This window comes from Mus musculus, chromosome 9 (assembly GCF_000001635.26).
Source record: "Mus musculus strain C57BL/6J chromosome 9, GRCm38.p6 C57BL/6J".
NCBI classification, from domain to species: Eukaryota; Metazoa; Chordata; class Mammalia; order Rodentia; family Muridae; genus Mus; species Mus musculus.
Window position 1 is genome coordinate 19496511 of NC_000075.6, and position 15735 is coordinate 19512245.

Consider the following 15735-nt stretch of genomic DNA (forward strand, 5'->3'; position numbering starts at 1 on the left):
GAAACAAACCTGTATCCTATGCAAGAGCAGGAAGTCCATTTTACCTGGAAGTCTTACTTTCCAAGCTTCAGTGAGAACATTTATTTAAATATGCATTATATCTCATTATCTTTGAAATCGTTAAAAGTAAGTCAAAATATTAAATTATGTTTATATCTGTCCTATATTAATGTGGTATTGCTATTTATCACAAAATAATCTATTTTCATTGCACATTTTGTCAATATTAAAGCATATACATGGAATCTGCAAACCAAACAGGTATTTCAGAATTCTTTCTCATAGGACTAATATATGTCCCTGAACTGCAACCCCTCTTTTTCGACTTGTTCTTGTCCATGTACCTTATCACCATCATTGGAAACCTACTCATTATACTGGCTGTAAGCAAAGACTCCCGCCTTCACACGCCCATGTACTTCTTTCTCTGCAACCTATCTTTCACTGATATCTGCACAAGCACAACAACAGTCCCAAAGTTGCTGTTGAACATCCAAGTACATGACCAGAGCATCACTTATATAGGCTGCTTGTCTCAGGTATGTTTTATCTTGACATTTTGTGTTTTAGAAAGCTGTCTCCTCACTGTGATGGCTTATGACCGCTATGTGGCCATTTGCCAACCTCTAAGATATACAATCATTATGAACCCTTTCCTATGCATTTGCCTAGTATTACTTTCCCTGATCATCAGCACTATAAATGCACTACTCCATACACTTCTGGTATTGCCACTGTCCTTCTGCACAGAACAGAATGTCCCCAACTTCTTTTGTGAGCTTGGTCAAATCACAAAGCTTTCCTGCTCTGATACATTTATCAATATTCTTTTTATTTATACTGCGACCATTGTATTTTCAGTTATCCCACTATCTGGGATTATTTTTTCTTATATTCAAATTGTGTCCTCTATTCTGAAGATCCCATCAGTTGGTGGAAGGCATAAAGCATTTTCCACCTGTGGGTCTCATCTTTCAGTGGTATCTTTATTCTATGGCACTGGTTTAGGTGTGTACATGAATGCTTCAGTTTCTAACTCTTCCATTAGCAATGTAATAACATCCATGATGTACAGTGTGGTCCCTCAAATGCTAAATCCTTTTATCTACAGTTTGAGGAGCAAAGAAATAAAAGGATCCTTGAGGCAGCTCATCATTGGGATCATTTGTTTTCCATAGTTTTGTGTTCTAATTTACTGAGGCATAACCTCAATGGCTGTGCTTCCAATTTATTGAAAATGCATAGAACTGTCTTAATGATAGAAATATGCAGCTATTGAATGTGAAAGAATAGGTTTAAGTAGATAGATTATTTAGAGTCTGTTTTACTTCATGTTTTGGGGTCAGATAAGATGTATCCCAGAAAAACATCTACTTTGGTTCAGTTTAATCAATATTATAACTCATTAACTAATTACTATGTCCTTACAATGTTTGTCTTTGTGAGTCATGATAACTTCTTCATTACTTGGTTTCATTACTTTTAAAATGCAAAATCCATTCACATTGTTACATTTTGTTAGTGTCATAAAATATTATACGACAAAATCTTTCCATTTATAAGAATGCTATAGGTTTTGAAATAAGAAAAAAATCTCATTCTTCTATAAATGTTGTCTATCACATTTATTTCAGAAATACTGAAACTATAATTTCAGATATAAATAATCACTAGTTCATATATAAGATAGTCAATTCAAATTCTACATTTTGGTGAGTCTTTAGCAGGTTTTGGAAGTTGTAGATAATCCCATATTTACAGGATATCAGGGGCAAAACTCTGAGTGTCCTCCTATGACATAGGTATTACACTGAAAATATAGAATCCCTAACACTCGGGAAGTTAACAATACCTAAAAGTCTGAGGAAGTTCTGAAAGTAACTCAAAAGACTTCCTCAAAGGGTTATCGTTGCATCAAAATTTCAGTGGATAAAATTTATTCTTATTGAAGTTGTTTAGTTGATCAAAGAGATTCTAGGGTCTAGCAATTGTAAACCATCAGTCATACCACAGTAGACATCTGGTTTTGACACTGATTTTGACTTACTTATGTTCATGTATAAATTTATTGGTTCAGAAAGCTACATTTGTGTGAAGTTATTTTTATGCCTGTAATAACCTATTTATGAGAATAGTAGATTTTTCACATGTTTCCCAGTAAAACCATCTTCACTCAAATCATTATGATACACTTTTCTAAGAAGTCAGATATACAAAAATATCCTTGCCATTATTTGAGTGCTTGATATCAATTTGATAAGACTATATCCTTATCTTCTAACTTGTGAATATTATTTCACGTCATAGCAATGTAGATGCCACATGTGACAAAAATATTTGTTTGGAGCTAAGAGTTCAGGTTATCTGTGTGGGTGTAAATACAATATAAAAATATAATTATGTGTAATATTTTTGAGAAGAGAGAAATTGTAATAACAGGATCGTTTTTTATTTCTATACATGTATTCTCAAAAATAATATTCTAGACATTTATAGAGTGGACATTCATCCTGTCTATATTCCTGTACAATCTTTTCAAATAGTTTATTTCCATTAACCCAGACAAAGTGAGTCTCAATTTTGCTTAATTACTTGTTGTTCTTCTGATATTACCGCAACTCACCTTTTTTGTCATTATCAACTATTATGTACATTTTAGAATATATTTATATCATGTGTAGTGGGAACTAACATGACCTAGTCTTTAGATTTTTACTAAAATGTGGGAAAAATTTTGCTCCACTGTAAATAAACTTGTTGAAAGACGTTGTTTCAAACTTTTATGTTTAGGTAATAGATCGCTATATATTTGTGGTAAAAAGCTGTCTTCAAGAACTTATTTGACAATTTCAGCTCCCTGTCTAAAAGTATGTAGCCTGATAGTCTTGTGTTACTTAGATTATTTTTCACTTACAAATTACAGTTCCTTCATTAATATTTACAACATTTATAAACAATACATGTCTCATATATAAAGCAGGACTTATCATCCAAATATCACCAGGGGCAATTTTTTGAAGAGTTAGACATTATATTTATTATTTTCATTAGCAATTTTAGAAACTCACACAAGAATTATATTTTAATTGCTATTATAGTATTTTCCAAATATAGAACAAATAAAAGAGCAACAGCTTTAAAAGACTGAAGAAATAAGTAAGAAGTTTATATGTATGAATCGAAAAATATACTACATACCAATTCTGAATACCACTGTTTAAATATTTTAAAACTTTAAATGATCAAAAATGGCAGTACAGTTTAGTTCAAATGAAAGTTTTCATTGTAGCTTCAGACTGACAATTCAAACAACTAATCTAATATATTCATAGACAAATACAAGTGATCATATGATTCACCTCTACTCTGAAGTCAAATGCCATGTTTATTCTCTAAATGAAAAACAAAAACAAAAACAAACAAACAAACAAAAAATCCAAAAAGGCATCTCAAGTTATTTCTTAGTGGTATTGATACAGTCTCATCCAACGTCCATTTATGGTAAACTTTCAAATAGGAATTTCTGCTGTGTAACAATTTATCAGGGGTAAAATATTACATCTTGGAGGAACACTCATTATGACTTTGAATATTTCAAAGCAAAGTAAAACACCCCATCATGCAGAGATTAAAAATTCTAAAGGAATGTTCTCTAATACTCGTTAAGAAAACAACACAGAAGCAATGAGAGTCCTAACAACTGAATAGATACACAGACCCCTCCTTTCATAAGATTATATATACAGCATAGACTACTGAGGATACTCAGTAAAGGCCAGCTTTCCTGAATGATGTTCAGACAATTCAAGATACCTACAAGAGGCTCAGATCATCCCAACTACCCAAAAAAGAGTCTGACCTATGGAAATGCCTGAAATTTAAGCATACATTTTAGATTTCAACTTTTTTTGTGGGCTTTTCATGACACATCTGAGTCATTCCCCCTCTTAAAGTTATCACTAAGGTGTTAAAAGACTACCCTGTAAGGGCCTTAAATTAATACTGCACAAATACTAATGTAACTAATTTCAATAAATTCATTGTTTTGCCCTATTGATATCGATTGTAATGTTACTTTGATCTCTTACTTATTTCCTATCAGAAATGATTAGATATTAGTTTATATTCTCAAGTATGGTGTTCCAGAACTATGACTATAGTATCTCCAGACAATTCTTCTCCTACTGTAATTTTTAAAATTATCCAATATGACTATAATCTGAATAGTTGTCTTGCAGATTCAATGTGGCTCAGTCATTTATTAAAGTTCCATCCAACATGCAAAAGATTGTCTTATCTATGTTCTTCCTTGGAGTGATTTCTGATGCTTCTCAGTGATGATGCAAGCAAATATTCATTCATTGAGACTGTATTATATAATGAGGTCTGACAAAACTGTCAAATAAAAAGTTCTATGAAGTATAATAAAATCATATAAAATGCATTATAAAGTACTGTTATTTTTAAATTTTTATTGTATTTTTATTTATTTATTTATTTATTTATTTATTTATTTTTATATTTTAAATATTATCCCCCTTCATAGTTTCCTCTCTGCATTCCTCCTTTCCTATCCCCCTGCTTCTGTGAGGGTGCTTCCCCACCCACCTACCCACTTCCAACTCACTGTCCTATCATTTCCTTACACTGAGGCATTAAGCCTTCACAGGACCAAGGGCCTCCCCTCCCACTGATGCCAGACAAGGTCATCCTCTGCTACATATGAAGCTGAACCCATGTGTCAATCCATGTGTATTCTTTAGTAAGTGGTTTAGTCCCTGGAAGCTCTGTGAGGTCTAGTTGGTTAATATTGTTGTTCTTCCTATGGGGTTGCAAACCCCTTCAGCTCCTTCAGTCCTTTCCCTAACTCCTCCATTGGGGTCTATGCTCAGTCTAAAGGTTGGCTGTAAGCATCCACACCTATATTGGTAAGACTCTGGCAGAGACTTTCAGGAGATATTTATATCAAACTTTTGTCAGCAAGCACTTCTTGGCATCAACAATATTACCTGGGATTGGTGTCTGCATATAGAATGGATAACTAGGTGGATGGCCTTTCCTTCCATCTCTGAATCAATGTTTTTTCCTGTATTTCCTTTAGACATTAGCAATTCTGCATTAAAATTTTTGAGATTTTTTGGGTGACCCCATCCCTCAACTGGGGGGCCATTCCTAACTTCTGGATATAAACTCTACAGGTTCTTTCTCTTCTTTGTTTGGAATAACATCAGCTAATGTCATCCCTGTGGGGTTATGGGAGCCTCTTGCTTTCTGGCCATCTGATACTTTCTGGTGGCTAACACCAGTTCCCAATCCCCCATTGCTACACACCTCTGTTCAATTTTCTGGTCTTCTGTACATCTCCCCACACCTGATCCTATCTCCCTCTTTTGCCTTTCACCTCGTCTCTTCACCCCAGGTCCCTCCCACCATCTACCTCCTGTGATTATTTTTTTCCCCTTCTAAGTAGGACTGAAACATCCACACTTTGGTCTTCCTTTGTTTTGAGCTTCTTATGGAATGACTAAGATCAAAAACTCAGGTGACAGCAGATGCTGATGAGGAAGGGGAGAAAGAGGAAAACTCCTCCATTACTGGTGGGATTGCAAGCTGGTACAACAACTCTGGAAGTCAGTCTGGCTCTTCCTCAGAAAACTGAACATAATACTACTTGGGGACCCAGCTATACTACTCCTGGACATATACCCAAAGATGCTCCAACATATAACAAGGACACATGCTCCACTGTATTCATAGCAACCTTATTTATAATAGCCAGAAGCTGGAAACAACCCATATATCCCTCAGTTGAGGAATGGATATAGAATATGTGGTACATTTACACAATGGAGTACTACAAAGCTATTAAAAACAATGACTTTATAAAATTTGCAGGCAAATGGATGGAACTAGAAAAAAATCATCCTGAGTGAGGTATATATATCCATTGTCAATACATGTCTTCTATGTGTACATGCACAGGGAAACATGGATACATGAATTACTGTGTGACTATACATATACAGAAAATGCACTAAGCCTTTGAATAAACATTTCTCAACACAATAGAAAAGGTGAAAATAGTCAGTGTATTGTTACAGTATCTTTTTTGAAGTTGCTGACTAGTTATGATGCTTAAAGTTACATCATTGTGTATATAATAAAAATGTGTTGTATAGAAAATGAGTAGAAGAAAAATGTCTCAAAGTTCTTATAAAATACGATAAAATTTAGGGACTTGTTACAGTAATTACTTTGCCATATCAAATCCAATGTAGTGAAAATTAATAAAGTGTGTATAAAACCATTCTAAGAAGTTTGAGAGGAGGCATTCTGCATGAGTGAATAAAACTGCTCCCAGAAACCATAGATTATTTTCTCTGAGATTATAATTACAGTATTTCTCTCATCCCTATTCTCCATCTAAATTCTTCCATGTACCTTTCTTCACTCTCCTCCAAATTCATTGCCCATTTTGTAATAATTCTTATATGGACAATTTCTCTCTCTCTCTCTCTCTCTCTCTCTCTCTCTCTCTCTCTCTCTCTCTCTCTCTCTCTTACACACACACACACACATAAATATATATATATACATATTATATTATATTATTTATATATGCTAATTATGCTATTATATGCTATTATATCTTATGCTAATCATAACCTACCGTGTATTTGTGGATGATAGGCTCACTCTTTGATATTGAATAACCAGTTGGTGTTCTTGTCCCTGGGGAAGAATGTTTCCCCCTTTATCAGCATTCCTTAGTTGCCTATAGTCCTTTTTACAGGACTGCAGCTTCCTGGTCTTTTCCCCATCCAATTTGACATCTCCATTTGTGATGTTCAACACATAAGCATCTGTTCAACAATCACATAAGCATCTTCTTGCAGAGACTTTATGAGAGTAGCTTCAGATATTACTAGGAGACATTATTGAAAAGCAAATTCTCTGACCCTCTGACTCATTCTGCCATGTCTTCCACAGTATTCCATAAGCATTGGGTGTGGGGGTGAATTTTTTAGGTGCATGCATTGTGACTGGGAATCACAATTCTATATTTTGATTGCTTTTCTGAAGTTGTCCCTGTTTGTGGTACAGAAAAACTTTTTTGATTAATAGTTAAGTCTGGAGCAGCAGCGGTCGCCATCTTGGTTCCGGGACTCAGCAGAACTTAGGAAATTAGTCTGAACAGGTGAGAGGGTGCGCCAGAGAACTGGACAGCTTCTGGGATAGGCGGAAGCACAGAGCCGCTGAGGCAGCACCCTTGGCGGGCCGCAGACAGCGGGCCACCGTCCTGACCAGAGGACAGGTGTCCGCCTGGCTTGGGAGGCGGCCTCAGCCTCAGGAGCAGCGGTCGCCATCTTGGTTCCGGGACTCCCTGGAACTTAGGAATTTAGTCTGCACAGGGGAGAGTCTGCAACACAGAAGCTGACAGCTTCTGGGAACTGCCAAAGCAACACAGCTTCTGAGAAAGGCCCTGTTTTGGGACTTCTTTTTTGGCCAGGAGGAGGTTCAAAAACAAGATATCTGCTCACCTTCCCTGTAAGAGAGCTTGCCAGCAGAGAGTGCTCTGAGCACTGAAACTCAGAGGAGAGAATCTGTCTCCCAGGTCTGGTGATAGACGGTAACAGAATCACCAGAAGAACAATCTCTAAACAGAGTCAACTATAACTACTAACTCCAGAGATTACCAGATGGCGAAAGGTAAACGTAGGAATCTTTCTAACAGGAACCAAGACCACTCACCATCATCAGAACCCAGCACTCCCACTTCGTCCAGTCCAGGACACCCCAACACACCCGAAAACCTAGACCTAGATTTAAAAGCATATCTCATGATGATGGTAGAGGACATCAAGAAGGACTTTAATAAATCACTTAAAGAAATACAGGAGAACACTGCTAAAGAGTTACAAGTCCTTAAAGAAAAACAGGAAAACACAATCAAACAGGTAGAAGTCCTTACAGAAAAAGAGGAAAAAACATACAAATAGGTGATGGAAATGAACAAAACCATACTAGACCTAAAAAGGGAAGTAGACACAATAAAGAGAACCCAAAGTGAGGCAACGCTGGAGATAGAAACTCTAGGAAAGAAATCTGGAACCATAGATGCCAGCATCAGCAACAGAATACAAGAGATGGAAAAGAGAATCTCAGGTGCAGAAGATTCCATAGAGAACATAAGCACAACAATCCAAGAAAATGGAAAATGCAAAAAGATCCTAACGCAAAATATCCAGGAAATCCAGGACACAATGAGAAGACCAAACCTACGGATAATAGGAGTGGATGAGAATGAAGATTTTCAACTCAAAGGACCAGCAAACATCTTCAACAAAATTATTGAAGAAAACTTCCCAAATCTAAAGAAAGAGATGCCTATGAACATACAAGAAGCCTACAGAACTCCAAATAGACTGGACCAGAAAAGAAATTCCTCCCGACACATAATAATCAGAACAACAAATGCACAAAATAAAGATAGAATACTAAAAGCAATCAGGGAAAAAGGTCAAGTAACATATAAAGGCAAGCCTATCAGAATTACACCAGATTTTTCACCAGAGACTATGAAAGCCAGAAGAGCCTGGACAGATGTTATACAGACACTAAGAGAACACAAATTCCAGCCCAGGCTACTATACCCAGCCAAACTCTCAATTACCATAGATGGAGAAACCAAAGTATTCCACGACAAAACCAAATTCACACATTATCTCTCCACGAATGCAGCCCTTCAAAGGATAATAACAGAAAAAAACCAATACAAGAAAGGGAACAATGCCCTAGAAAAAACAAGAAAGTAATCCCTCAACAAACCTAAAAGAAGACAGCCACAAGAACAGAATGCCAACTTTAACAACAAAAATAACAGGAAGCAATAATTACTTTTCCTTAATATCTCTTAACATCAATGGTCTCAACTCCCCAATAAAAAGACATAGACTAACAAACTGGCTACACAAACAAGACCCAACATTTTGCTGCTTACAGGAAACACATCTCAGAGAAAAAGATAGACACTACCTCAGAATGAAAGGCTGGAAAACAATTTTCCAAGCAAATGGTATGAAGAAACAAGCTGGAGTAGCCATCCTAATATCTGATAAGATTGACTTCCAACCCAAAGTCATCAAAAAAGACAAGGAGGGGCACTTCGTTCTCATCAAAGGTAAAATCCTCCAAGAGGAACTCTCAATACTGAATATCTATGCTCCAAATACAAGGGCAGCCACATTCATTAAAGAAACTTTAGTAAAGCTCAAAGCACACATTGCACCTCACACAATAATAGTGGGAGACTTCAACACACCACTTTCACCAATGGACAGATCATGGAAACAGAAACTAAACAGGGACACACTGAAACTAACAGAAGTGATGAAACAAATGGATCTGACAGATATCTACAGAACATTTTATGCTAAAACAAAAGGATATACCTTCTTCTCAGCACCTCATGGTACCTTCTCCAAAATTGACCACATAATAGGTCACAAAACAGGCCTCAACAGATTCAAAAATATTGAAATTGTCCCATGTATCCTATCAGATCACCATGCAATAAGGCTGATCTTCAAAAACAAAAAAAAAATAATAGAAAGCCAACACTCACATGGAAACTGAACAACACTCTTCTCAATGATACCTTGGTCAAGGAAGGAATAAAGAAAGAAATTAAAGACTTTTTAGAGTTTAATGAAAATGAAGCCACAACGTACCCAAACCTTTGGGACACAATGAAAGCATTTCTAAGAGGGAAACTCATAGCTCTGAGTGCCTCCAAGAAGAAACAGGAGAGAGCACATACTAGCAGCTTGACAACACATCTAAAAGCTCTAGAAAAAAAGGAAGCAAATTCACCCAAGAGGAGTAGACGGCAGGAAATAATCAAACTCAGGGGTGAAATCAACCAAGTGGAAACAAGAAGAACTATTCAAAGAATTAACCAAACGAGGAGTTAGTTCTTTGAGAAAATCAACAAGATAGATAAACCCTTAGCTAGACTCACTAGAGGGCACAGGGACAAAATCCTAATTAACAAAATCAGAAATGAAAAGGGAGACATAACAAGAGATCCTGAAGAAATCCAAAACACCATCAGATCCTTCTGCAAAAGGCTATACTCAACAAAACTGGAAAACCTGGACGAAATGGACAAATTTCTGGACAGATACCAGGTACCAAAGTTGAATCAGGATCAAGTTGACCTTCTAAACAGTCCCATATCCCCTAAAGAAATAGAAGCAGTTATAAATAGTCTCCCAGCCAAAAAAAGCCCAGGACCAGATGGGTTTTGTGCAGAGTTCTATCAGACCTTTAAAGAAGATCTAATTCCAGTTCTGCACAAACTTTTTTACAAGATAGAAGTAGAAGGTACTCTACCCAACTCTTTTTATGAAGCCACTATTACTCTGATACCTAAACCACAGAAAGATCCAACAAAGATAGAGAACTTCAGACCAATTTCTCTTATGAATATCGATGCAAAAATCCTCAATAAAATTCTCGCTAACCGAATCCAAGAACACATTAAAGCAATCATCCTTCCTGACCAAGTAGGTTTTATTCCAGGGATGCAGGGATGGTTTAATATATGAAAATCTATCAATGTAATACATTATATAAACAAACTCAAAGACAAAAACCACATGATCATCTCATTAGATGCAGAAAAAGCATTTGACAAGATCCAACACCCATTCATGATAAAAGTTCTGGAAAGATCAGGAATTCAAGGCCCATACCTAAACATGATAAAAGCAATCTACAGCAAACCAGTAGCCAACATCAAAGTAAATGGAGAGAAGCTGGAAGCAATCCCACTATAATCAGGGACTAGACAAGGCTGCCCACTTTCTCCCTACCTTTTCAACATAGTACTTGAAGTATTAGCCAGAGCAATTCCACAACAAAAGGAGATCAAGGGGATACAAATTGGAAAAGAGGAAGTCAAAATATCACTTTTTGCAGATGATATGATAGTATATATAAGTGACCCCAAAAATTCCACCAGAGAACTCCTAAACCTGATAAACAGCTTCGGTGAAGTAGCTGGATATAAAATAAACTCAAACAAGTCAATGGCCTTTCTCTATACAAAGAATAAACAGGCTGAGAAAGCAATTAGGGAAACAACACCCTTCTCAATAGTCACAAATAATATAAAATATCTCGGCGTGATTCTAACTAAGGAAGTGAAAGATCTGTATGATAAAAACTTCAAGTCTCTGAAGAAAGAAATTAAAGAAGATCTCAGAAGATGGAAGGATCTCCCATGCTCATGGATTGGCAGGATCATCATTGTAAAAATGGCTATCTTGCCAAAAGCAATTTACAGATTCAATGCAATCCCCATCAAAATTCCAACTCAATTCTTCAACGAAATAGAAGGAGCAATTTGCAAATTCATCTGGAATAACAAAAAACCTAGGATATCAAAAATTCTTCTCAAGGATAAAAGAACCTCTGGTGGAATCACCATGCCTGACCTAAAGCTTTACTACAGAGCAATTGTGATAAAAACAGCATGGTACTGGTATAGAGACAGACAAGTAGACCAATGGAATATAATTGAAGACCCAGAAATGAACCCACACACCTATGGTCACTTGATCTTCGACAAGGGAGCTAAAACCATCCAGTGGAAGAAAGACAGCATCTTCAACAATTGGTGCTGGCACAACTGGTTGTTATCATGTAGAAGAATGCGAATCGATCCATACTTATCTCCTTGTACTAAGGTCAAATCTAAGTGGATCAAGGAACTTCACTTAAAACCAGAGACACTGAAACTTATAGAGGAGAAAGTGGGGAAAAGCCTTGAAGATATGGGCACAGGGGAAAAATTCCTGAACAGAACAGCAATGGCTTGTGCTGTAAGATCGAGAATTGACAAATGGGACCTAATGAAACTCCAAAGTTTCTGCAAGGCAAAAGACACCGTCAATAAGACAAAAAAACCACCAACAGATTGGGAAAGGATCTTTACCTATCCTAAATCAGATAGGGGACTAATATCCAACATATACAAAGAACTCAAGAAGGTGGACTTCAGAAAATCAAATAACCCCATTAAAAAATGGGGCTCAGAACTGAACAAAGATTTCTCACCTGAGGAAAACCGAATGGCAGAGAAGCACCTGAAAAAATGTTCAACATCCTTAATCATCAGGGAAATGCAAATCAAAACAACCCTGAGATTCCACCTCACACCAGTCAGAATGGCTAAGATCAAAAATTCAGGTGACAGCAGATGCTGGCGTGGATGTGGAGAAAGAGGAACACTCCTCCATTTTTGGTGGGATTGCAGGCTTGTACAACCACTCTGGAAATCAGTCTGGCGGTTCCTCAGAAAATTGGACATAGTACTACCGGAGGATCCAGCAATACCTCTCCTGGGCATATATCCAGAAGATGCCCCAACTGGTAAGAAGGACACATGCTCCACTATGTTCATAGCAGCCCTATTTATAATAGCCAGAAGCTGGAAAGAACCCAGATGCCCCTCAACAGAGGAATGGATACAGAAAATGTGGTACATCTACACAATGGAGTACTACTCAGCTATTAAAAAGAATGAATTTATGAAATTCCTAGCCAATTGGATGGACCTGGAAGGCATCATCCTGAGTGAGGTAACACATTCACAAAGGAACTCACACAATATGTACTCACTGATAAGTGGATATTAGTCCAAAACCTAGGATACCCAAGATATAAGATACAATTTCCTAAACACATGAAACTCAAGAAAAATGAAGACTGAAGTGTGGACACTATGCCCCTCCTTAGAAGTGGGAACAAAACACCCTTGGAAGGAGTTACAGAGACAAAGTTTGGAGCTGAGATGAAAGGATGGACCATGTAGAGACTGCCATATCCAGGGATCCACCCCATAATCAGCATCCAAACGCTGACACCATTGCATACACTAGCAAGATTTTATCGAAAGGACCCAGATGTAGCTGTCTCTTGTGAGACTATGCCGGTGCCTAGCAAACACCGAAGTGGATGCTCACAGTCAGCTAATGGATGGATCACAGGGCTCCCAATGGAGGAGCTAGAGAAAGTACCCAAGGAGCTAAAGGGATCTGCAACTCTATAGGTGGAACAACATTATGAACTAACCAGTACCCCGGAGCTCTTGACTCTAGCTGCATATGTATCAAAAGATAGCCTAGTCGGCCATCACTGGAAAGAGAGGCCCATTGGACACGCAAATTTTATATGCCCCAGTACAGGGGAACGCCAGGGCCAAAAAGGGGGAGTGTGTGGGTAGGGGAGTAGGGGTGGGTGGGTATGGGGGACTTTTGGTATAGCATTGGAAATGTAAATGAGCTAAATACCTAATAAAAAATTTAAAAAATAAAATAAAATAAAATAAAACAGAGTAAAAAAACAAAAAAAAATAGTTAAGTCTGTACTTACTTGTGAATATAAGTACAAGTATTTCAATTTTTATTAAGTGTTATACTGTTTTATAGTATTGTTTATAGATGCTCCTTCAATATGCATGACTTCCGTAACACTAAGTGATTATCTAGTGTCTAGTTCTGGGATATTAGATAATAGCATTTTTTCCTCTACTTGATCAAGTCTCCAGTCTAATTAGAAGGTTATTGGTTTATGGCCAAGCTATACATGCCTGGCTGCACCCTTAGGGTTATTATGTCAGGCTAGTCATTGTTGTGTTTCATAGACAACATGAGTGAGTAATACTGTGAGTGGCTTCTTTCCTTTGGAAGTTTCCCTGTTGTTTTTAAGTACCATGGAAGCTAGTGTTCGGAGAATAATATTCAGGAAAATTGCAAATCAAAGATCACTAACCCTTTTTGAAATGTGCATTGTGTTTTCACTTCCCACTATCCAACTTACCCCTTGAGGGCAGTAGGAATAGTCTATATATTTTGGGAATTTCTTGGATATCTCTGACAAACAATTCATAGGAGGGCTTGCCATGCCTTGTGTTTGGGTTTCTGTTAGGTTGTCTTTCGCTCTTGGAGGGATCATTGTCCTCTAAAACAAGAAATGTTTATTATAATCAAATATTTGTATTTATAGATAGAATTATGTCTATTTGTCTATTTTAAGTTCATATATATATGAAAAGTGACTGTACCAGTTTGAAATCTTACCCACGGTTAATACAAGTTTCCTATTCATTTCAATTTGTTCAATATTCGTTTAATTTTGCCATATCACTTGGATAAGATGAAATCTCAAAATAATTTTGCTTCATATGTTTATAACTGACAGTAATGCTGAAAATTTTTTGACAAACTTCATCTCCATGTTTCTTTCTTTGGTAATCTCTATTCAGGTCTCAGGACCATTTTTAATTGGTCGTTTGTTTTTCTGACTCTTTGTTTATTAGAGCTCTTTATATATCCTAGATATAATCATCTGCCAGATATATAGTTGTAAATTTTTCTTGTATTCTTTTGTGTTTTGTTTTGTTTTTTGTTTGTTTGTTTGTTTGTTTTGGGTTTTTTATTTTTTTGAGACAGCGTTTCTGTGAGTAGCCCTGGCTGTCCTGGAACTCATTCTTTAAACTAGACTGGCCTCAAACTCAGAAATCTGTCTGCCTCTGCCTCCCAAGTGCTGGGATTAAAGTCATGTGCCACCACTGATGGTCTCTCATATTCTTTGGGGTTTTCCTTCACCCAATTGATTATTTATTTATCTTGTTCTAGAAGGTTTATTTGTGCATAAGATACTAAGTTTATGAAATCCCAATTGTCAATTTTCAGCCTTAAATATTGGGACAAAGAAGGCATATTCATAAAGTCTATTCCTAAATTTATATCATGTACTGACTAGTTATTCTTCTAGCAATTTCAGTCTTTCACATTTGCTGATAGATCTTGTTTAGGTCCTCACTAGTCTTATCCATTAATTTTTATGCAAAATAATAGATATGACTCTAATTTCTTCTGCATATGGAGTCCACTATTTATTGAAAATGCCTTCTCTTTTACAGCTTTTTATTGAAATGTTTTGCAAACATTAAGTGGCCAAAGTTATGTATACTCACTGTTGTTCTGATTTTTGTTTTCATTCTATGACTTTGTAATATATCTTCATATCTGGAATTATAATCCCTAGACCATTGGCCATTTGCATATGATTTTTAAGATTATTAATTATTTTTGGATTTCATATGAATTTTAGGATAGTTTTTTATATTTCTTTGAATTATGGGGTAGAAGTTTATATTGGGATTTTATTGAACCTCAACATAGGTTTCTGATTAAAGGTTACTTTCATAATATTAATTTTAGCAGATCATCAACAGAGATGTATTTCCATTTTCTAGTGATTTATCTCTTCAGTAATTCGAATTTTCACTTTAGTGCTCCTTTACTTTCACGGTTAGATTGATTCCTAGATATTTTTACTGTATTTGAGGTTATTGTGTATTGAAATATGTCCATCATTTACCTCAATATTCTAAACCTGGACCAAGTTGCCCATCCTGTATACCAGTCCTGTCTCCTCTATACATCTGAAATCATTTCACCCCAGTAATTTCCAGTATTCAGGACTAACAGGAATGCATTTTGCTTCTGCTTAACAGTTACTGTCCATAATAAAAACTCAGAATGAAGTTCATATGCATAGATATCATCACAGAACAACCAACAATATGAAAGAACAATCTAGTATTATCTTTCCAAAAGCTACTAGTGCTTTAGAAATGTTCACAAATGAGAATTTTCTAGA

At 36.4% G+C, this 15735-nt stretch overlaps 1 protein-coding gene across 2 annotated transcripts; it reads left to right on the top strand.

Annotated features, from left to right (window-relative positions):
• The first annotated feature begins 239 nt into the window (after positions 1–239).
• Positions 240–10603, top strand: Olfr851 (olfactory receptor 851). 2 transcript variants are annotated; one of them, XM_017313395.1, is made up of 2 exons: positions 240–1147; positions 10573–10603. In XM_017313395.1, exons 1-2 carry the CDS (start codon positions 240–242, stop codon positions 10601–10603), a joined length of 939 nt encoding a protein of 312 aa, XP_017168884.1. The 2 variants fall into 2 exon arrangements, with proteins under 2 accessions (XP_017168884.1, NP_667116.2); NM_146905.2 differs by lacking the exon at positions 10573–10603 and having other exon boundaries at positions 240–1178.
• The last annotated feature ends 5132 nt before the right edge of the window (positions 10604–15735 follow it).